Source organism: Zonotrichia albicollis, chromosome 6 (genome assembly GCF_047830755.1).
Source record: "Zonotrichia albicollis isolate bZonAlb1 chromosome 6, bZonAlb1.hap1, whole genome shotgun sequence".
Taxonomy (NCBI): Eukaryota; Metazoa; Chordata; class Aves; order Passeriformes; family Passerellidae; genus Zonotrichia; species Zonotrichia albicollis.
Genome location: NC_133824.1, coordinates 51003241 through 51026736, shown reverse-complemented (window position 1 = coordinate 51026736; position 23496 = coordinate 51003241). Strand labels below are relative to the sequence as shown.

The window sequence follows — 23496 nt, the reverse complement described above, 5'->3', positions numbered from 1 at the left end:
GCACTGTCCCTGCCCTGCTTGGCAGCCCTGGCAGCTCTGGGTGCAGCTCAGCTGGGCAGGGTGACCCCGATGTTCTGATGTTCACGGTCTGCCTCGTGTGTGCCCCTCTGTGCTGCCATGTGTCATATGTCACTCATATGGCACATGTCAATCACACAGCACGTGTCAATCATACGGCACATATCAATGCCATGTCACATGTCACATATCAATTCCTGATCAGCATAACACAGCACTGTGTGAATGCCACAGATCACAGATTTGTGTGATTTACTGCAGATTGGTGTGAATTTTCACAGATTTGTGTTAATTGTCACAGATTTGTGTGAATTTCACATTTTACACTTCACAGATTTGTGTGAATTATCACAGATTTGTTTCAATTTCACATTTCACAGATCACAGATTTGTGTGAATTATGGCACATTTTTGTGAATTATGGCACATTTTTGTGAATTATCACAAATGTTTGTAATTAATTCCACAGGTGTCGCTACTTTGTCAATTAACACCCCCATGCTTGATTGACAGCTGCCTTAGGCAATCAGATCTCTCCTAAGGCTGCTGGCATTTCATTGGTCCAGATTCCGGACTGAGCGTGGAGATCTGACCAGCGAGAGCGCAGCGCGGGGTCGCTCACGCGCCCTATAAAAGGCGGGGCGGGGGGCCGCGCGGGTTTGTTTCCTCACAGCCCCGCCGAGGCGCTTCATGCTTAGGCTGCTCTCCTCACGAGGCTCCCACACGCGTGTGGCTCCCGTGGCTATCGGCGAGGGCCGCTGTGGCGTATGGGGGCACTATGAGGAGCGGCTGCCAATGGCGGAGCCGCGTGATGGTGATTCGCACCGCGGCCGTGCCCTCCGGCACCCCCGTATCCATGTGCCCCCTTCGCTTCCTGAGGCGCTCTTTTGCTCGTCCTTCTCCTGACGGCGGCTCGCAGCCCTCACACAGAATGTTCCAGAAAGATTATCTCCTGTGCAAGGCAGCAGCGTCCTGTTTGCAATGCTGCCTCCGCTGGGGTTTCTGCTGGTATTATCTGGCGTTCAGGTGAGAAACAAAGGGATTTGGAGCCGGGGAGATTTGTGTCATATTTGTTGTTTTAATTCATAAAGATTGTTTCAGAAGGGATGTTTTATTCCCTTTTCCCTTATTTCACTACCACATTCCAAGATTTTATTGCTTCTCCTACACCTGTGCTGTTTACTAGCACTGCTGACGTATAATGTGATCTCACATAGTCCTGTCACTGTTTACTAAAATATTTTTGATTTATTGAGCTTAGTTTTGCATTGGCTTATCACCATGGTCTTCACTGGGTAGGCACGGCCCTGCTCCTTCCTTTTTGCTTGTTAATTAGATGTGTCATACTGTTGATCAGTTTCTTGGTAGATTGAGACTGCATTCTGAAAATACACGAAGAAATGTTTCTGTCAAGCTCTGGCATTTGGGTAAGGAGCAGTTCCTGGTTAGCAAGCATCTAGAGCAGAGTGGTATCTGCTGGGAATGGGATGGAGTGACAGCTCAGAAACGAAACGCACAATGAAACCTCGGCAATACCCAGGGGCAGCTGCTTCCACTCCTCAGACACGGCATTTCCACAGCCTGTGGGACAGGAGAATTCGCTCTGCGTGAGTGCTGCTGGCTGGGCTGTTCGGCACATCGCTCCGGTGGGTGTTCCCAGGGCTGTGAAAGGGGGGCACACCTCAGTGTGTGCTCCCGGCTGCACGGTTCTGTTCCCTCCCCTGTGTCCCACAAGGGGGCAGGGCAGGGAGCTCGCTGTGCTGCCAGCTGCTGCCCACTTTGCCCTTCCAGAGACAGCTGGCACTTCTCAGAATCTCTGCTGCTCGGTGACCCCAGATGTGTTAGAAAGTCTCTTTTCCCAGCCCAGCAGTCAAAGGAGTCAGAGCTCTTCTATTCTTACTCTCAAGCTTGTTTATTGCTTCTTATGTATAAAATTCTCTGGCCTGCTGAGGTCCATTCAGCAGGTCAGACAGAGGCACACACTGCCTGCCCTTGGGGTGCTGTTACATTTTTATACTAAAAACTACATGTTTACAATAATTTCCCAATATCTATCACCTATGTTAGACAGTGAGCTTCTACTCTAAGCCAGTCCAAAAGTGCCACCATCACAGCAGAAGGTGCAGGCCAAGAAGAAGAAGGAGATGCTGGACATGCCCAAATTCCTCCATCTTGCCTCCTGAACCCCCATTCTAAAAACCCCCAAAAATTCTATTTTTTTACCCTGTGATAAATTCACTATCATTCTGCTTAAACTCTTTTGACTTGTAATTCTTCATATAAAGGTTGGCAATTGTTTTATATGGGTCAAGATCAAAGGCACAGGGGTCTTGGGCTCCATGCCAGGGTCTCAAGCCCTCCAGGGCAGCCAGAAGAATTTCCTGGGTTCCCACAGGCACTCTGTCCTCTCCTGGGGCAAGGTTCTGCCTGAAGTCCTACAAAGGAAAGGAGGTGGTGTTTTTCAGAGTTCAGATGAAATCCTTTGGGTTTTGGCCTAGAGTTTCTGTGTGAGGAGGTGACTCCCAGCTGGATCTCTGCTCTGCACAGGCAGCTCCAGCCATGCATCTGGAGCAAGGGAGGGAAGGTACTTCCACTAAGTGTAAGTACCATCGATTTCCATATGGTCATAGGTATTAGAGAGGAAAAAGACCTATTAAATCATCTAGTCAGTATAATCAAGCAGAACTACTCCCTGCTGGACACTTACTGCTGGTTTGTCAACTCTAGTTCAGGAAACTGAGTTGTAGTGTTCAATCTAATGGATCCTGAATTTCCTTTTAATATCAGTTTTCTTTGGTTTCCGCTTTTATATTAATGCATTGATGGGCTTTATATTGATTGGCTTTTCTTAGTGTAATGAGAACAAAATGCCACTTACCTTTTAAGTCATTTAACTCAAACTAGCAAGCTATCAAGGCTAGCTTCTCCCAGGGGAAAATCCTAATGGCCAGAGCAGAGAGCTACATCCATTCAGAAGTGTTGGTAAGAGAGATAGTTCTTCAAAGGTTTTAATTTATTTCAAAAGAACAGGAGAGAGTTATGCAGCTGAATATACCAACCTAGTCTTCAAAATCACATGGAGCAGAGAGAGCAGAGCATTATGAGCCTTTTGAAGTCCCTTCAATGCTGAAGCTGGGTCAGCTGGCTCTCTTTGTCCCACGGAGCAGGGGACCTGCAGCTGCTGTTCCTGGAGAAGCTCCTGGGCTGTGGCAGTGCTGCTCCATAGCTGGTTCAGTGCCTCTCCTGGAGCATCTGCTCATCACTCCTGTAGGAATTGTCCCTTGGTGCTTGCCCTGCCATTTCCTTGGCTTCCTGGGCCCTGGATGATCACTGGGATAAACACTTTAAAACTGGCTTTCCACAAAGCAGAGCTTTTACTGAGATGCCAGCTGAACTTTTCCTGGGGCTGTGAAGTTCCCTGATAAGATCCCACATAAGTGCTGGGGAATTACGTGTGGCAGGCTCATTCCTCACCCGTGAAATGAAATCACGGCTGTTTCACAATGCATAAAATAACAGGGGAGATGTGCCAGTGGGTGGCAGGGAATGCTGCTGAGTCACTGGATATTAAGCAATGCAGAACAAAGCAGACAAGGATTACAGACTCTTTGGGGATGCCATATCAAGGAACCATTTGGAAGCGAGCAGCAGCCCTTGCCTGACACATGCAGGCATAGGCATCTGTCACCACAGCCACGCTCTGGCCCAAGGCAGGGACGGGAGAACCTCCATTATGTCACCAGGGTCGTGTTACTCACCTGGGGCAGGCAACAGGAAAGGACTAGAAAACTTGGTCTTAAAGCAGAACTAGAAGTGCAGCTGCTTATTACAACAAACCCTGATTTTTAATACTTTTTAGCTGGACTTTTTAAAATAAAACTATATGTCGTTTATTTAGCAAAATTAATATAGTCTGGTGGCCACGAATGTGGGAATTTTTATTTGTAATTTCTAAACCTGTTAACGGATACTTAGTTGCTGTATTTAAACAAAATCATGAGCACCTCTTCAGCTGCATTTTTTTTTTATATTCACTTCCAGAAATGATAACATATTCCAGCATGAGCAGAGTGTGGCCTCAGATGTCCTCATCAGAAAACATTAAAGGCTAAAGGTGTGCAGTAATTGAGTTGTGCTTCCTGTGACGTTGCACAAATCCATTGGAGAAAGAATGAAAAGAAATGAATGAAGAGAAAAAGTACTATTGACCAAATTTGGAGTGGGCTTCTTAGAGATATGTTTACTATTAAGTTGCTGGGCTTAAGCAAGAATATCTAGTGAAAATAAGAGGTGTGAGGGAGATGGGTAATGCTGGAGCACTTCCAGAATAGGCCATGTCCTCATGATTACTTTATTCACCTTGAAAGAGGTAGCCTAGGATATTAATTTGGAACTAGAAGTAAGTAGTAAGTACAGGTAGTTTTATGATTTCTGTGTCTGATTATACACGTGCCTCTTTCTTTAAGTGGAACTTTTTAATTTTCCATTCACATGTCAATGTACATTTGTGCAAAGACTGCAAATTACTGGTTTTGCTGTTACAATCAAAACATGAACCTGTGGTTGTTGTAGTTGGTTTTGATCTGGACTGAAACAAAAGCAAGCATTTAAAGGGGTAGGGGGAAATGTAAAAACCAATAGGTGATAGAAAAATGTTAGAAAATACAGTAGCCTTGTGACTAGTGAGCTGAGCTCAGACATGACATCTTTGGGTTGACTCCCTGCTTTCTATCACATCTCCTCAAGAGCTTTCTAGCCACAAAATTCCTAGATATTCTGCAGTCTTTCTCTCATTGTAGTTTGTCATTAAAATTTTTAATCCTGGTTTCATCTTGATGCTAGTGAAAGTAAGTACTGAGCTTTTTTTTTTTAAATTCAAATATATATCAATTTTTCTGACTAAGTCTGCTCCTTTGTATCCACTTCTAAACACACCAGGCCCTGGCTGCAGTGCCAGGTTTGGGATCTGGTTTTCCTGACTAAGATGGCACAAAGAGTTTGTCATGTTAACACTTAATGTGTCAGCATCCATTTATGGATTTAATTTTTCTTGAGAAAAACACAGCATGCTCTAGACTCAGCAGTTCACTCTCTTCCAGTGCATCAGCACAGACTTGGGACTTACACAGTGGCTATTTCTTTAAGTACATTTTTTTTGTTTGAAGATAAAAACCACACTGAAATACTTCTGCCCACCTTTGCAACTTAAGACACTGCTGCAAAAATCAGGCAGTGCTGTAAAAATGCAGCAGAGTGCTAGGATGTTACATCAGAAAGGAAAAAGAAGTGGGTATGCCTGGCTTTTTCTCTGAGGCCCTGCTTTTCTTCCCTCCGTTGTTCTGCACTGGCATTCCACTTCTTCAGCTGGAATTCGAACCCTGTCTCCTGCTAACTATTACATTATCAATATTCTTCTTCCCAGATCACAACCTAGAAACCCAAACTTTGTTCTGGTTTGGGTTTTTTTGTTTGTTTTTCTGGTTTTTTTTTTTCCTGCAGATATAAATCAGTGCGAATTGCTGGAGTGATGGCGTTTAAGCTGGAGAGTGCTATCAAGTAGACAGTGACAGCACTAGTTAAAATTTGCTTTTCAGATTTTCTTATGCTTGTAATGTCCTTGTCCAGGTCACTGGGTCTACAGGAAATTTAAAGCAGCCACTTTAGCCTCTGAATCTTGAGTCCTTACAGAAGTCAGAAGAATGGCACTTTAAAAGTTTAAACATGTGCTCTCATATATGTCCTTCAGAAAGGCTTAGGATTGATGAAGCATTGCTGAACACTCATTTTTCTCCATAGGCTAATCTGTCTAAAGTCTGGGCAGGTTATTTAAGATTTCAACCACTTCTAACAGAATGGTGGCTCCTGCACTACTGGTAGAAACATCTGGATTTTGTTCCAGAAGCATTTCACAATTCCGGCTGCTAAAACGCTTCTCGCCGGAAACGAGTCTGTGAAGGTTTAATTCTGTTCACCTGCAGAATTCCATTTGTGTGACCTTCCAACCGAAACGCACATGCAGCAGCCCTCAGCCTGAGAGGAACTGACATGGAAATAAATCACAGAGAGAAGCGAGTACATCACTGCCACTCTGGCGGACACTTTGAGACCTGTTGAGAACAATTCTCTTTCAAAGCAAAACACACAAAATGCGGATGAAATCAAAGCCAAATGGGGAGAGTTCTACCCTCAGAATAAATTAGGAGCATATAAATACATGTTCTGAAGTAGTCCCCTACTATTTTCCAGAAGAAACTCACACAGTATGTCATGCTTGTACTTGCAGTGATTTAAGGCAGATGGTAAATTCAATGCATTAGCCCCACAAAGAGATGAAACGGGTGCCAAACAGGAAATATAAAGCACGTCTCACATTTCACACAGGCAGAACCATATTTCTATGTGTGTATATTTGTAAATACAAAAATGGCTATTACGTGTAATATATATATGGTTTGCAATATATTATATAATTTTGTATTATTTATATAACTATATAAGCATATTTATTATTTATTTATTTAAATATAAGTAATTTATATGAATATATTAATTTATATTAATTCATATAATATATATAAATTATATATTATATGATTATATATTACAAATATAAATTTATATTATATATTATATATATTTAATATATAAATATAAAATTATAATAAAAACCTTTATATATTATATATTAATATATAATATATTTAAATTTATATATTACATATACTAAATATATTTATATCTTAAATATATTTTTATATTTAATGTATTAAATATATGTTAATAATATTTAAAATAAATATTTGTATATGTGTATATATGTATATATTTATGTATAACTATATAATATATATAAATGAATATATGTTTTATGTATTTATATATTATATTACTTATATATTTAAATATAATATATTATTTGTAATATTTGTTATATAATACACTATTGTATAGTGGGCCTATAGAGTCCACTGTTTGGAGAAGTTGCAGAACTCTTCTGTCTCCTTTGTCGACACTGTTTTTCTGCACAGTGTCAAAAACCGTGCTGAAGTCCAGGTGGACAACATTTCTCTCTCTGTGAGTCTGCATACGTACGTGTATTTAACACTATTTACATATTTAGAATATGTACATATCCCATCTCCAGGGGCACACCGGGCGCACAGAAGGATGTGCCCCCGCAGTGTGGTGTTGTGTCAATAGTCCTCAGTCACGCTAAAGCATGGGGAACAAAACGGAGAGAACATTTTCCACGGAAATTCCCATCAGGATTTGGGCATCGCACGGTCCAGAGGAATAATGGCCAGGTACGCTGGAGCTACCGGGCCCCGCCGGCCCGCACGGCCCCGCGGCGGCGATCGCGGCCGGGCTGGCCCCGGCGGCTCCCCCGCCCCTCACGGGGCTCTGCCCTCGGCCGGGCCGCCTCGCCCTTCCGGCGTTGCCGCGTCACTTCCGTCGGGGCGGGCAGGAGGAGATGGCGGCGCTGGGCGAGCCGGTGCGGCTGGAGCGAGGTGAGCGCGGCCGCGGCCCGCACGGGCGCCTCTCCGCTCGGCCGGGGGGAGGCGGCCGTGCAGCTCCCGGCCCGGCCCGGGGCCGCGGGCTGGCGGCAGCAGTGGCCGTGCCGCGCTCCCGGCCGGCCGCAGGAGCCCCTCCACTGCTTTCCGCCGGGCGCAGCCGCGGCTCGTTCGAACAGCTGATGGGATTTGAGCGGGGTGCCGCCGCTCCTGGCTCTTGGGAGCGTTTCGGTGGGGCCGACCTGTTGGGCTTGGCTTTGTGCAGCCCCCGGAGGTTTTTCTCCGTTTCGGTTTGCGGCCGAGTTTCCATAGGGGCACTTCCCTGGGGCCTTCTGTAGCTGTGTGTGCTCTGCCTGGGCTGCTGTGAACGCTTCAGCCTGCTCTTACTCAGTCTGCTGTCTCTCGGTTTCTGCTTCTCTCGCGGTAAAACTTCATCTCAACACAGCAGAAGTCTTAGAGTTCTGAGTTCAGTCGGTTGGCTGTGTGTTAGGAATAATCATTTACTTCTTTTATAGAGGACGGCTGACGCGTGCAGGGATCCTGCTACATTGTTCATGATTGTGTTCTGTTACCCTCTCATACTTCTTTTCATCCCATTTTTTCTAGCATGTAGTCTTAATTTGTGTTGTTAATATATGTGCTGTATAACTGAAGTTAAGAGCAAAACAGATCATGTTTTTGAAAAGGAAAACAGGTGAAGTAGAGGTGATTGATTGCTGACTTTTCCCCTTACCATTCCCACTAGCAGCGCCACTTCTGCTCTTGCTTCTAGATGTATTTCTGTAGGTGTGTAACACACTGTACATACCCACTTCCTTTTTTTGCTGCTATTGTGTTACCTGCTGAGGAGCTCCGTTTTTCTGGTTTTGCCAGCCCTGCTTCCCATTCCCCCCAGGAACCCCTTGTACTGTGCGAGTTGGCCTGTAAACAGTGAGTTATGTAAGGTCTCTGCTTCACACAGCTCATCTACTCTTTCTGCTCAGAGCTTGTTAATTAGGGCAGCTGCTGCAGCCCTGGATTAGTTGTGCTTGGGAGGTCTGCAGATTTAAGGCTCAGGTCCCATCCTTCAGCTCATTACCCTGCCACTGTGCTCTGTGCCTGAAAACAAACAAATCTGCAGAGTTGCTTCGGGATCAGTGAAGCAGAGGAGCTGTTTGCTCTTCAGGCATATTGGTCTTTTTAAGGAAAGGAGAAAAAAGGGAGCCCTTTGTAAAAGCAAGAGCTTTATTTACAGAAATAGGTAACTGTTAATCGTGTGGGGTCGGCTGCACTTAACCTGATGATGAGTCATAATTAGCTTGAAAGTGAAAGTCACTCATGTTGTTGGCATACAGCAGAAGACAGGAGAGAATAGTGTAAAAATGAGCTGATTTGAAATCAGTGCTTTATGCTTACCACGAGGGCCACTGGAAATTCTTGTACACCGCCTCCCCAAGTCAGCAGAGGGCAGGAATGAAACCACAGTTAACATTTCAGTCCTTGTTACAGTTCAGTGGTGATGTGCTAACTCTGCACACAGCTCAGGCATCTAGAATGCTTGCACATAAGCAGTGCAGGTGAATAATCAGGAGTATCTGTGAGGATGCTGTGTTTTTTCTCTTTCTGTGTTTTGGTCACACATGCCATCTTGCTGGCTTTTCCCCCACAACATTCTTTTAGTTTAAATGTTTTCTTTTTTTCGGGATTTCAATCTAGTGATCCCAAAAAATGATTTGTGAAGAGCAGGCAGTGTGGTATAACAAGGAAGAAGAGGTGAAAAGAAAAGCAAATTTTCCATTATGTATGGGTTCTTTTTTACAGTTAGTTTTATGGTTTGGGTTTTTTGAATTATCCACCTCTGGAGCTACATCTGTGTCAATCCTTGTTGAAATCCATCACTGGACCACTTGTGTACTGTTCACTTTGGTCTCTGGTGCTGAGCAGTTGGTTGGGCTCTGGTGTCTGTATTGGGAGGAGCACAGCTTTCAGCTGATCATATTCCAACTAGTCATTCAGGAGGAAGCAGATTACCTCAACACAGTAGTCAGCAAGCTTCTCTTGAAAAATGAAGGAAGGTGTGTTTTGCCCCTTATTCTCAGCAAAACTTTTTCCTAAGGCAGTGTTGCTGGGATAGATTGGATATTCAGCTTCTGGCTGGTGGTGCCCAGTGCAGTTCAGTGGAACAAAGCTGTGCTCAGTTGCACTCCCACACTGGTATAGTGGGATCCTGTCAATAGCACACAGCAGAGCAGCTGCTGGGAGCAGTGTCCTGCTGATGGGATGTGTTCTCTACCTGCCTGAGCAAGAACTGTGGTGGCATAGATGGTTTATTGAGAACTGAGGATCTGACTCTCATGCTGTGTGAGGATGCTCTGAGTTTTTACTTTATACCAATAGTTTAGTCCTTGATCTGAAAATGCTTTTTTATTTGTGTCCTCTACTTCAGTTTCATCTAAAAGGAATCCAGTTCATTCTATTTTAATCACTTTTAGAAAAGCTGATTCTGTGTTTTAGTCTGTAGTTAATGAAAGTCAGAGCTGATTCCCAAAGAAACCAATTTTACCTTAGGGTAAAAAGTGCTGTGTCATTAATGTTTAGTCTGTTAAGAGATACAGGTAGGAAGCATATCTAACTTAATGACAAAACATGAAGGTGGAAAAAAGATAAATTATGGCTTGGAATTCTGGTGTCTTCATTTCTCCAGCTACTCCTTGTACCAGTACATTGTTGTCACCATTTAAAGTTTCTTGCAGAATGCCACTCAAACTGATAGCAAGTTTGTACACCTTACATCTTAATGTGGTTCACAGACCATGGGCTCAGGAATGGCTACAGGGGGCTGGAGCCCTTATGTGCATGTAATAATAATTTGTCTGCAAACATCTGCAGGTACTGAAATGGTAGTGGTGCTGTAGTTGATAGATAATTGACATTTGTCATTGACCCATGGAGTGTTGTCAGGGTGGAAGTGCTGGTGTTTCCATTTGATCATAGCTCTTGAAGCTGATCAATGGGCTGCTTTATGAATCAATTAGTGCTATGTTAATCAGTACTGCTGGTGCTGAGCACAGGGGTTACTAAGAATGTTGGTGATTTTGTATAATCTAGAATGTCTTTAATATCACCAACTGTTTTGGGTTTTGAATAAATTACAAAATATATATTGGGAAATAGGCTTTAAATATGGGGTTTTTTTATTTTGCAGTTATACAGATAGTAACTGTGAAAAATGTGTTCTCTGTAGAACATGGGATTATTAGTAGCTCATTTAGGTTTTGATATTGCATTGCTCTAGGTAGCTGATGCTTATAAAGCTTGGAAATGCTTGCCAGAAAGCACCAACTTCTCATGGCACATGGAAATATATGGAATGTTAACTATCATCAGAAATAATTTGAGTCTTGTGGCTGTGGTGCTTGAGTGTTTTCCGATGAAGGATTTGTTTCCAGTGCATGGATGACCAGGCTGTGTGCTTCAGGTTTGCCTTGTTCACTCTACTGCACAACCTGGGTGTGTCTGGTAATTCCTGCCATGGACAGAGCACTGCTGTGGGCTGTGTCCTGATTTCAGAGCATGCACCCTGCTGCCTTCTCATCCTGTTTCAGAACTGCTCTCTTGTTACGCTCCTGTTTCAGAGGTTCGTGGCTGTTGCGCCTCCTCTGTGCTGCCGTGGTAGCACTGGGTAGGTGTGCATTCACGTGAAAATTGAGTACCTAGAGGTTAATTACAGAAAAAGGAAGTAATGCCTTTGGGACTAGAAGTGTTCCAGACTTCATCCTGTTCTAAAATGATCTGTGCATAATTTTATATAGTAGATTAATCACTGCTCTTTTGTCTTTGTGATAATGAAAATAATCCTTTCAATCTGCTTTTCCAAGAGACTGTTCTAGTTCTGTTCAAGGACTTCTGTGTTTCAGAATAATCACTCATGTAACAGTTTGGAAGTACAAGTGAGGGATGTGAATATGTTCTGCTCTTCTGGTGCTGCCAAAAGAATGTCACATTGCATTTGGTGCCTGTCTTGAGTCATTCTGGTCTGGAGTCAAATCCCTCATGGAGTTCATTACACAGAGCATCATTTATGAGAAAATGGACAGTGCCAACTCTTAGGAACAAATTTCAAGGAACTGAAAGAGGTTTGGGGTTCAGGATTCTAGACTGTGGAGATGTTGTCTCTCAGCTGAGAATACAAAAAGGAGTTCTGCTGCTTTTATAAACATTTGAGGGGAAAGAAATAGGCCAGATAGTTTTCAGCCCTCTTCTTTGGGCAGTATTGAGTATACCTTATTGAACTAATTTTTGACTATAAAAGGAACATTAGCATATTTGAGAATATTAAAATATTATATTTCATAATGAGCATATTTGATAATATTAAGCTAGTGTTAACAAAATGCCATCCATAAAGTATTATGAAGAGTACATTTCCAATACTTTAATACACATACCAATATTTCAGTCCTTTGAGGACAAACTGAATTGTCTTTGCAATTTGCACGTCAGTGTTGTCCAGGTTGTCCAGATCTGTCCAGGTTGTTTTTGTGGCTGATTTATAACAGGCTGAAGTAGTGTTTTATTGTAGCCTTTTGTAAGGACATGGTTTTATGGATAACAAAACTTAAAGCATAAAGTGTATGCAAGTGCACACACAGACTGCTCCCTTAATTTAAAAAAAAACAAAGATACCTTGAGATTCCTCAGGCATTCCTCATTACTAGTGCTTTATTTTTTTCATAGACATCTGCAGAGCAATTGAATTGCTGGAAAAGTTACAGAGAAGTGGAGAAGTGCCACCACAAAAGCTACAGGCATTGCAAAGGGTTCTGCAGAGTGAATTCTGTAATGCTGTAAGAGAGGTAAGTTAACTTGATGGAACAGTTACCTTCAGTCAAATACCAGTATGATTTGCATTTTGCTTTTTGTGTTCACTGCAGTAAGCTGATTTGGAACTTGATAAAGCAGCATTTAATTTACAGAGCTTAACAGAATAAGCCTTATTTTTAAGTAATTTCAAAATAAAATAATTTGGGACACCATAGGTGTATAATGGCTTAGTAGCAAATTACTTCTTAAAGGTTATTTGGAGAGTCTGTCCTTACTGGCAGCTAGCAGGATGTTTTCCAGTTGGTATGTAAGAATAGACAAAGTACCAATTGCCTATGTAAGACAAAGTACCAAATGTTATTTTTAAGCCAAATCCACACCATCTTTAGGTGGAGTCTTGTGCCACCTCATCTTCATCCCAAGTATTGTTTTGGAGACTTTTAGGTGATTGGATGTGCCTTGCTATTGCTGTTCCTTATATTAATACTGATGATAACAGCTGGAAGGATTTTTAAAAAAAAACGTGTTTGTAGACACAGGTGTCATCTTGATGTTTTGATGCCATTGAGGACACTGTACTTGTTGCTTAGCAAGTACAAATGGTTGGCAGGCAGATGAGATGTGGGTTAGCCTGCAGTGGAAGCACCTCCTTAGCATTAGTATCCTTATTGTCTTTGTGTTTTTAGTCCTTGTTTTTCCCTGAGATGCTCAGTTAGTTGCTAAAGTTGAAGGAAGATTTGGGAGCTTTTCAGGAGGGATGGGTTGTCAGCAAAGCCTTGAAGAGCTGCCCTGTGACTGTTCACAGGGGTCTCAGGTTGAGGGAAGAGATGAGGATCTGACTCCATGTTTCAGAAGGCTGATTTGTTATTTTATGATATCTATTTCATTAAAACTATACCAAAAGAATAGAAGAAAGGATTTCATCAGAAGGCTGGCTAAGAAGAGAATAAGAAAGAATGATAACAAAGGCTCTGTCTTGGACAGTGTGTCCTAGCCAGCTGACTGTGATTGGCCATTCATTAGAAACATCCAACATGGACCAATCACAGATGCACCTGTTGCATTCCACAGCAGCAGATAACCATTGTTTACATTTTGTTCCTGAGGCCTCTCAGCTTCTCAGGAGGAAAAACCCTAAGGAAAGGATTTTTCATAAAAGAAGTCTGTGACACTGCCCTGAAGTGATTTTGTGTGTATCCATGTTGAACAATTCCAGCTTGAATCCAGCAAGAGAAAATACCTGGAGGGATGTGTGGCAGCCCAGCCATGAGCATTCCCTGAGTCCTGCTGGGGTCTGGGTCCTGTGCAAGGAGGGGAGCCTTAGGCTGAGACTGAGCAGCAAAAATACTGAGAGAGTTGTTTCTTCAGTGAGTGTTGGATGGCCTGTTCTTGTTGTGGGTCAGGGATCCACATTAGGGATGTGTGCTTTTAATGTACACAGTTCTGAGTTGCCCCTGCTATTTTGTTACATTACCTAAGCAGGAAAATACCTGTTTTACTCGTACTGAAACTCTTTTGTCTCTAAAGGTGTATGAACATGTGTATGAAACTGTGGATATCAGCAGTAGCCCCGAAGTCAGAGCTAATGCAACAGCAAAGGTAAAAGCCAAACCATAACTTGCAAAAGAAATACAGTAGTTCATTACTTCAGAAGCAGGAGATTATTTAAAATTCAGAAGGCTATTATCTAGATGTCTGATAAAATGGATAAGCTGAACAGGTTATTAAAAGGTATAACAAGACTTGTGGTTTTTACATTTCTTTCATTTCACTTTTATTCTTGGAGTTCTGAATTTTTCATGCTAGTGTTGGTAGGTAGGGAATTAATTGTCTCATTTGTCTTAACATGTAAGTACTTTGAGATGAAATACATTTTCAGCCTGCTCACTGTGCCTAGCTAAAGGAACTGTATTCTGTTTCCTGTAAATGAGAAAATCTCGTTTCTCACAGGCCACAGTAGCTGCATTTGCTGCTAGTGAAGGTCATTCCCATCCCAGAGTGGTTGAACTACCCAAAACAGAAGAAGGCCTTGGCTTCAACATTATGGGAGGCAAAGAACAAAACTCTCCAATTTATATCTCTCGCATTATCCCTGGAGGCATAGCTGACAGACATGGAGGCCTGAAACGTGGAGACCAGCTGCTGTCTGTCAACGGAGTGGTAGGAGCTGCTTTCCTCTCTTTGTGTAGCAGTGGCTGCTTGTTTCCACTTGAGGGGGCACAGAGAACACATGGCTCAAGCTCCTTGTTCTCCTGATCTTGGCAAAACGCTTTCTTTTTGTGCTCCCAAAACAAATTTGCTTAGGTTTCTGTAGAGTTGTGTGCATTGTGAATTTTGGGATTATGCTTTTATAATCTGTCTCAAAAAGGAACTGTACTGTCTATATCAGTATTTCAGATTCGGAGGGGTTGTATAAATGTAGTCAGAGAGTTTTGTAAAATACAAACTGCCTTCCTTTTTAATTGGAGTTTCATGATGCAGATTTCTACTAATGGAGTTTTCTGCACCTTCTAAGGTAGGTAGTAAATTATGCTATGTTCCTTTTGGCTAACCAGACTCTTATTTTTTTCATGCTACTGCATGATGGAAGCTGTAATGAGATGGGACTACAAAGTGGTGTTACCTTGTATGGTATTTTTTATACTTCCACTTACCTTTACTGACCTTCAGAAGTAAGCTTTTTACTGTATTTTGAGAATTGTGTGTCTAAAGTGCTGTTGTGAATTATTTTTTTTAGTAAGTATTCTCTTCTGAAGAATCAACAATATAAAAAGTGAAACAAGCTGGAAAGGAAAGGTTTTGACTTGAGACATCTTTCAGTCACATGCATGTGAATATCTCCCAAACACTTGCTTTTATTTACAGAGAGGCTCTATGCAGGCTTAAAATTAATATTCTTATTACATCTGTAAACCAAGTTTTATTTTAAGACTGAGGGTCAAACTAGATTCTGGGGGTTTTTGACTCTTGAAAGGAATAGTGGCTGGGTACAGATCCTGGGTGCTGTACTCTAGGAGCTCCTGGCTGGCACAAATCTCTGACATACCTGGCTCCTGATTGTTACCTGGGACTCCAGCTTCCTCCTCAAGAGGCATCAGAGAAATCAGCTGTACTGATGAAGCTGTGCTTGCTTTTGCCTTCCATTACTGGGGAACCTCTTGGCACTGGTGCCAAACTGTCCTCAGATGGGGCCTTCCTCACCCACAGACTCTCTTAAGGACAGCAAAACCACCACCCCACCCAAAACTGAGCCTGATCATCAGGCAGCTGGGACAGCTAACAGTGGCTCTCTGCATGCATGCATATGTGTAAATATATATATAGGCCTTGTAAGAATACAGCAAGTGCATAAATGCTGTTAAGAATGCTGCTGTATTCAGAAAATCCTTGTCATCTGACATTTACAGGTGGAATCATCATAATGCATGACAGGCATTATCTTGTGATTGTAATTTATACTTTAGTAATAATAATAGAAAATAGCGCTGCCAGGACTGCAGAGAATATGACTGAAAAACAGTTCATTTTTTTCAGGTGGGAGATCTTTAGTGTACTCCAGAGTTTAGGTGTTTTCATAGAATTAAACAGAGCTCTACAAACCTTTTATTACCAGTTTTAAACAGAGCAGCCTACACATCTGCTTGAATAACAAAAATGAAAACATTCAGATGTATGTGGTCTGGCAGAAGAGAAATATCTTGGGTTTTTTAACTGTTGTTTCTCTTTCTGTAAGTAACTTTATAGTAACAGGGAAACTCTCCAATCAATAAGTACATCACCTGCCTTCTAATAACACCAGTGGGAGGTGGGCTTGGAGTGGCCCTGGCATTGTGTTTCATAAGCTGGGGAGGAAGAAGTGTTGCTGATAAAATATATGCTGTGTAGGAATGTACTGGATGCCATTTTTGAGAAGGGCTGCTTAAAAATTGTAATGAGATGAATCTAGATAATAGATAATCTAATATAATTCTAAGAATTCTGAGAGTTGGTATAGGAGAGCATTTTTATTGCGGTCTTCTGAGTTGGGTTAGGCTATTGATGAGTTGAGAGGAAGTGAACTGGAATGGTGTGGGTTTGCTGAGAGCCACATGGAGCAACACACTGCATGGTAGTTGCTCTGTTGCAAGCAGCCAGCATGCACTGTTCTGCCTTGTTGTGATGCCAGGTAGCACAAGAAGGCAGTTACCTTGCAACTGGCTGTGCCAATTTATTAAGCAAGTTGAGGGTGACTGCTAAATTTAAAATGCGTGCAAAAGAAGAAAAATAATATTAAATTTGATGTAAGTATTCTCCTGAAGCTTCTGGGTTTTGAGTGTAATTTCATAATCGACTAAGGTTATCATTGCAGAATTGTTCAGCATAAATTAAAGATTTTTGCACTATTCTTTTGCTAACACTAATTAGCATTTTTATCACACCCTCACTTGGTTTGTTCAAACGTAACTCCTGAAATTGTCTTACATTGTCCTATGCAGTCTTGAAAATAGAGTACATATAAATAAATATATTGGCTTATACTTATATAGAATTGTGCAAAGAATGTAAGAATCAGTTTTCAGTGTGTGTCTTTACTAACACCAGCTGGTTTGTGCTTCACAGAGCGTGGAAGGGGAGCACCATGAGAAGGCAGTGGAATTGCTGAAGGCAGCTCAAGGCAAGGTGAAGTTGGTTGTGCGATACACACCAAAAGTCCTGGAAGAAATGGAGTCGAGGTTTGAAAAGATGAGATCAGCAAAACGAAGGCAGCAGAATTAACACTGTGTGCAATAACTTAAAGAGAAAATATATATTCCTTTTACATTTTGTAGTTTCTTTGTGACTCAGTTGATCCAATGCCTGTCCTAAAACCCTGTCCTTTTCATAGCATTGTGGAACAGCTGAGGTTGGAGGGACTGGATCTAGTCCGTGCCCCATTGCCCAGCTGAGGGGGGGCCAGCTGGAGCAGGTTGCCCAGGAGTGTGACAAGCTGAGTTATTCAATATCTCTAAGGATGGAGACTCCAGAAGATGTCTGGGCAGTCTGTTCTGGTGTTTTGCTCTCCCTTACACTATGAAGATCCATTTCTGTGTTTAAGTAGAGCTTCTGTTGTTTCCACTTGTGCTCCCTTCCTCTTGTCCATCCCTAGATTTACTGGAAGAGTTAGGCTCGTCCTTCACTCCTCCTCTCAGGCATTGACACGGGCTGGTGAGATCACCTGAGCCCTCTCTTCTCCAGGTGAGAGAGACAATCCCAGCTCTCCCAAGTTCTCCTTGTCTGTAAGATACTGCAGTCACTTCACCACCTTTGTGGCCCTTAACTGGATTGACTCTCGTGTGCCCATTTCTGTGTTGGGCTGGGGAGCCCAAAGCTGGACCCAGCACTTGAGCTGTGTCTCAGGAGGAGTGAGCAGAGTGGAGAGTGCCCTCCCCCAGCCTGCTGGCATGCTCCTTCAGTGCAGAGCAGGGCACTGTGGGGTTTCTTTGCTGCAGGGGCCTGGGGTGGCTCATGGCTCGCTGCTGTTCTCTGCAAGGCTGTCTGCAGCTGCTCAGTCCCCAGTCTGTGCCGCTGGACAGGGCTGTTCCCCTTGTGTAGGACTTTGCACTTCTCTGTGCTGACCTTTGTGACTCTTGTTTGCCCGTTTCTCCAGCCTGCTGAGTCCCTCTGAAGGGTTTGCTGAGGGTGATGTGTGCCAGCCCCTGGGCTGCTGTTAAAAACCTGCAGGATGTGAGTCCCAGCAGGGCCCTGGCTGCGCTGCTGCTGGCTGGCACCCGGCAGGACACTTGGCCCCTGAGCACAGCAACCCTCAGCAGCTCAGGCAGTCTCAGAATGTCTGCAGTCTCCCTGTGCCCCATGGGTTAGAGTTATGTGTAGGTTTAGAATGGCCTGAAATGCCCTGGGGAAGCATATATGGTGATATTTCTCTTGGCTTTTTTATTAAGTCTTGTGTCAGACTTTTAAGTGACAAAGTGAATTTACAGATTTTTCAAAGGCATTTAATAAGACATAGTTGTACAATCAGCATTCTTTTTTCCTGCTTTCTTTTGACATTGCTTAGCTTAGAATCGGCTGGGGGTTTTGCTAACTGACTTTTTTTAAAAAAGGAAGATTATGTAGCAGTATTTTGGCACTTTTCTTAGGGATATGTTGTATGTCAACTGCAAAATGTAATCACAATCTACTGTGTAGCTGATAACAATACCAGATTTTGTAATGGTTTTGGTAAGTACCTTGTTTTTACACTTCTGCTAAATTATAATTCACTACTCTGGAAATTGTATTACCTCTCCTGTAAATAATTTACAGTTGGTGTTCTTATATAATGATGTTGTAATGGCCAACATTTACAAATTTGCAACAATCATTCCTGTACTTTACATTATTTTGTACTAATTTTAAAGCAGTTATGGGGAAAAACATGATTGCTGTTTTGCAGTTCTGGATTGACTCTCTAGATGTATTTTTATATTGAGAAACAGAAGATATGTAAATGCAGTGCAAAAGAAGTCCAGATATTCCCCTGACTTTCTGCTCTGTAAAAGAATTACTCATCTTAATTGTCATACCATCCTTGTCTTTCTATTCTCTTTTATTGCAGTCTTATTTCCATATTGAATGTATTGCTTCTGGAATTAGTACCTAAATTACTGATTGTTATTGAATCTTATATGCCAGGTTACTGTGACATGTGAGCCTGTCTGGGGTTTGAGTACTGACTGCTTCTGACTTGGGGGCTGCTTGTTTGTCCTGCACAAGTACTGCATCACAACTGCTGAACAAGGACATCTCCATCTGTGGACATCTCCTGTCTTAGCTCATGGATTCTGGATGGGGCCATGGGTTTTGTGTATCATTTGGACAATTTCTTACGGAGATCCACTTTTAGGCACCTGCCAGGTTTGATGCTGTACTTGTGTAGTTCAGGTTCTGGGTTTGGGTTTTTAAGCTACACCTTTTGAAGAGTTAACTTCATTGTCTGCTGGGTATCAGTTCACTTGTATGGCAGCTATGAGTACATCCTAATTGACTGTTAGTAATTTGATTTTTAGAGGCTTAAACTGAGAAGTGCAGTTCTTGCTGTGTGGCTAATCCCTAGTCTTATTTCACATGAAGCAATATGTGAAAGAAAGGAAAAGGTTAGTAATCTAAAAATGACAGCTTGAAGCTTGTGCTTTGTCAGTTGATCTATTTGAACAAAAAATGTGGTTGCTATGGGCAAGTGAGAAATGTGATTGCTTTCTGCATGTCTGTAAGCATGGTAAGCCTGCAAAGAGACCTTTGGGAGATACTGGTAATTTGAAAATGCAGTATAAATATTTATCAGTTAGATGACATTGAGCACTGAATTGCATGGTTGGTTTTATGTCATAGGCCTCTTTCAAAAGGCCTCATGTTGCTGATACAACCATGTTGTTGAATTGTATATTTTTATGGAACAACTAATGTCTAAAGTATTGAGACCAAAATCACTAGTTAGACCAATTGTGGATGTGTTTTAATTTAATTGTTAATTAGTAGAGATATGTTTTAGAGCCATATATAAATATATATATTACAGAAAGGTATGGATACAAGATAGGAATGTTCATTTTACAAACCATGTCCCTTGTATTACTGAACAGGGTGTGTTTCGTTACTCTGATGAAATATTTACTTCACTGCAGCTAGAGCTGCTAAATGCAGTAGCATTTTCATTCTGAATTGTAGCATTTGGTTCTGGTTTGGCAACCACTACAAAATGTGGAGAGGTGTACCTGGGCATATAAATAGTACGTGTAGAGTTTGATAAAATGTTTTTAAATTACAGTAACAAAAAAAATAACCAGCTAATTAATAATCATCTTTGATGCTACAAGAACCCTTTATTAATAAGGAAAGGGTTGATTAAAATACTCCAAGAAACTTGATCTCTGTTACTACTGAGCAGTGCCTGTACTGTGATAATCTGCAGTCCCTACACACTTCTCACACATGGGTATACCAACATATTAACAAGAGCTGTCATTTCTGCAAGTGACTTCTGCATCTGTTGCTGCTGTGAAGGATCTTTGCGTTTATCAACAGAAAAATAAAAATTCAGTCTCACACCATCGTGTTTGTGTGTTTTTGTTCTGATTTTCCATTTCAAGTCCAGGTTCCAGACTGCTTCAATTGGCTGTTTATAGTCTCTAGGGCATAACATAAACACCTGGGGGTGTGTGGGTATCCAAAGAGAAAGTTTAAATCTCTGCTTCTTTTGTCTCCTGGTGGCTTTTGAATTGTACCTTTTCTAACCACTGTTTGGTGATTTGCTGGGGAAAGAGTGCTATAAAGCATCTGTAGTAGAACCTTTTGCATTTTTGAGAAGTCAGCTACATAAACTCAAAGATGCATGTTATTGAGTCAGATATTACCTTTTAGTTGTTGAATCAAGTATCTCATTCTGAGGCAGATATTTTAATTGTTTGAATCAAGTATCTTTAAAGAGATATTGAATTTCTGTAAGTTCTTCAAAGGACTGTAATTTCTGTAAAACTTAATTTCTGTAAGTCCTTCAAAGTTTGTAAGGTTGTTAGTAAAATATTTCAAGGGTTAGGAACTGAGATTAACAGAGAAAATGCTTCAGTTTTGATTGTAAAATAAGTTTGGGTTTTGTTGATTTTTTCTTTTCAAATTTATGTAGGCTGGACTGAAAGTACATGGAGAAATGTTATGTAAACATTTGATGTAGATGATAGGAAATAACACATTTTCAGTTTTATTTAGAAACTGAATAGTCACAGTGCCCTGACTTATGACGGTGAAGTAAGTCAAAAAGCAAAGCTGGAATTGAGTTGGTACAAGGAAAAGGTGGTAGGTAAACACTGGAATTCCAGGGAAATGGTGGATATGGTGCAGTTGGAGTTTCTGTGATTGTCTTCTAAAATCCTGGTGAGAAGCTGGTTTCAGAGGTAAATCTGGGCTGCAGCATTCACTTTTACAGAGGAATTGTTCAAAGTCTGGAGAGTCTTGCAGGCACAGAGTTTGTGGTGGTTGGGAGTGGGGCCCAGCCTCATCCCTGACTGGCTGCAGCTGTGCAGGACAGGTGAATGCTATTGATGAGGAGCCAGGGAGTGCCCAGGGGTGCTGAGCAATCACACAGGGAGCAGAGGGCACACAGGGGCAGGGCATCAACAGGAGGGCATAAAAGGCTGGGCTGAGGCTCAGGAAGGGCAGAGCTTGCAGCCTCCTGAAGAGGTGAGGTGTCGCTCTGCATGGACTGACCCTTGCAGACCTCTGAAGAGGTGAGGTCTTACTCTGCAGAGTAAGTCTTACTCAGGTGTTACTCCTGCAGCCTCCTGAATTGGTGTGGTGTTACTGTGTGTGGGTTGGAGCTTGGTGACAAGTTGTGTGTGATGGTGTTCTGTGTGATGTGTGCTGTGAGTCTGAGACTCAGCAGTGGGCCTTAGGATAAAATAGATTGCTAGTTCTAATCATTTAAAAAACCTATAAAGCTGCCCTTTAAAATTAGGTTAGAAATAATTTGAGGCTTTGATGCATTACTGTTTCCTATTGCTTTAGAGACACATCAGGTATCAAGTGATAAAATAATGAAAAGTAAAACAAGTTCTGTACTCCTCACCTTTGTTGGCTTTAATTGTGCAGTTCGTTGGTGTTTTTGGGGGCAAGGGTGAGTAAATTGGGCATTTTATTTGTAGCCAAAGGTTTAAAATAAGTCTGCACAGATGCATGCTGACAATTTCTTTCCCACTCAAAAAAATCCCATCCCCAGTGCAGCTGTGCAGGTGCCTCTGCCCCTCAGGTAAGAGAAGTGCCACCAGGGCAGTGGTGGCAGGCGTCCCTGTCCCTGCCTGCGGCAGGGGGTGGCACTGGGTGAGATTAAAGCCCGTTCTTTTATTACAAAAACTTTGTAGCTAGAATATAGACTGACATGAATATTGGACTAAACCCTGAATTTAATTTCCAGTAGTTTTGTCCTAAGTTGCTTTTTAATTCCTGTATAGCTACCTAATTTCAGCTGATGGGTTAGAGTGACAAGACAAAATTAATGTGTTATGATGCTATTACTGTGTCCCTCTTTTTTCAAGGGGAACACATGAGAAACTCCAGAATGAACTCTAGACAGCAGAAGGCTTGGCACATCTAGGTTTACAAAACTCCAACAACAAAAAAAGAACAAAATAATAAAAATAACAACCCTCCACATAAATTTTTGAGCTGTCCTCTCTTTTGGCTTTGCTCTATCCAATTGACAGAAGGTTGGAATGAGCTGCCTGCAGTCATTCTCTTTTAGCTGTGGTACAACATCTCATTTCTACTGGCAGCCAAGCTTTCTGCATTTCAGAGGCATCATTAGGAATAATGGAGCAAGGATACAATCAGCAGGCCAAACTGCAAAACTCTTTCTGCTGTGGCTCACGGAGGTAATGCATGAACAGGGACAGGTGGTAGAGACACTCTACCATTGGAAATTAAGCATTGTTTACATAGAGAAGTGTGATATTTATTCATAAGCAATTTTAAATTTTTTTCTCTCAGGTTTCTATTTAATTTGTCTGTTTTTTCCTTCACTCTATGTGTGCTGTTTCTAAACTGTGAGTTTTAGTGGTCTTGCTTGTCCTCATTAGTTTTTCTTGTTTTACAGAGGCATGAAGTGGATATTGGGAAACAAATTTTCTGGGCAAATTTTTGACTCTACCAAAATATTTTTTTTTCCAATAAATTTTCTGAAGCTTTAAATTGTTTCTCTATTTATGCTATACCAAGGTTAGGCTTTTTACCTTAATTTTCTTAACAAAGCTTTGAACTTGACTGAGCCTTTCTTTTGTCACTTGTTTCCTGAAGTGATTTTCAGTTCTACTTCACCTGAGTAAAAGTTTAAGCCTTTTTTGTGTCAAGAAATGCACTTCCATTTTAAAGAGAGCTTGCTTTGTCAGTGCATGTATTCCAGAGTGTTCTTTCTTCACACACAGCAGCTCTGTGTCATGTTTTCCAGCATAACTTAAATTTCCGGTGCCGTGGTTTAACCCCAGCCAAAGCCAGCACACTGTGGAGGCAGAATCCAAGTGCTAATTGAATTTCCCAGCAGTGTGGGGCTCAGTAACAGCAGCAGAGCTTTTGCTGTGATGCCTCTTTCACAGTTTGCATGAGTCCTTCAGCTCCATTTCCAGCCCATTGGAGCTTATTTTCATCACTAGACAGATAAAAT

The 23496-nt window shown here is 41.9% G+C and overlaps 1 protein-coding gene across 1 annotated transcript; it reads left to right on the top strand.

Moving 5' to 3' along the window:
• Positions 1 to 7370: 7370 nt before the first annotated feature.
• On the top strand, positions 7371 to 20395 carry LIN7C (lin-7 homolog C, crumbs cell polarity complex component). Its single transcript, XM_005492321.4, has 5 exons — positions 7371 to 7526; positions 12246 to 12364; positions 13860 to 13931; positions 14283 to 14492; positions 16932 to 20395. The coding sequence occupies exons 1-5, from the start codon at positions 7490 to 7492 to the stop codon at positions 17085 to 17087; spliced, it is 594 nt and encodes a 197-aa protein (XP_005492378.1). The 5' UTR covers positions 7371 to 7489; the 3' UTR covers positions 17088 to 20395.
• The last annotated feature ends 3101 nt before the right edge of the window (positions 20396 to 23496 follow it).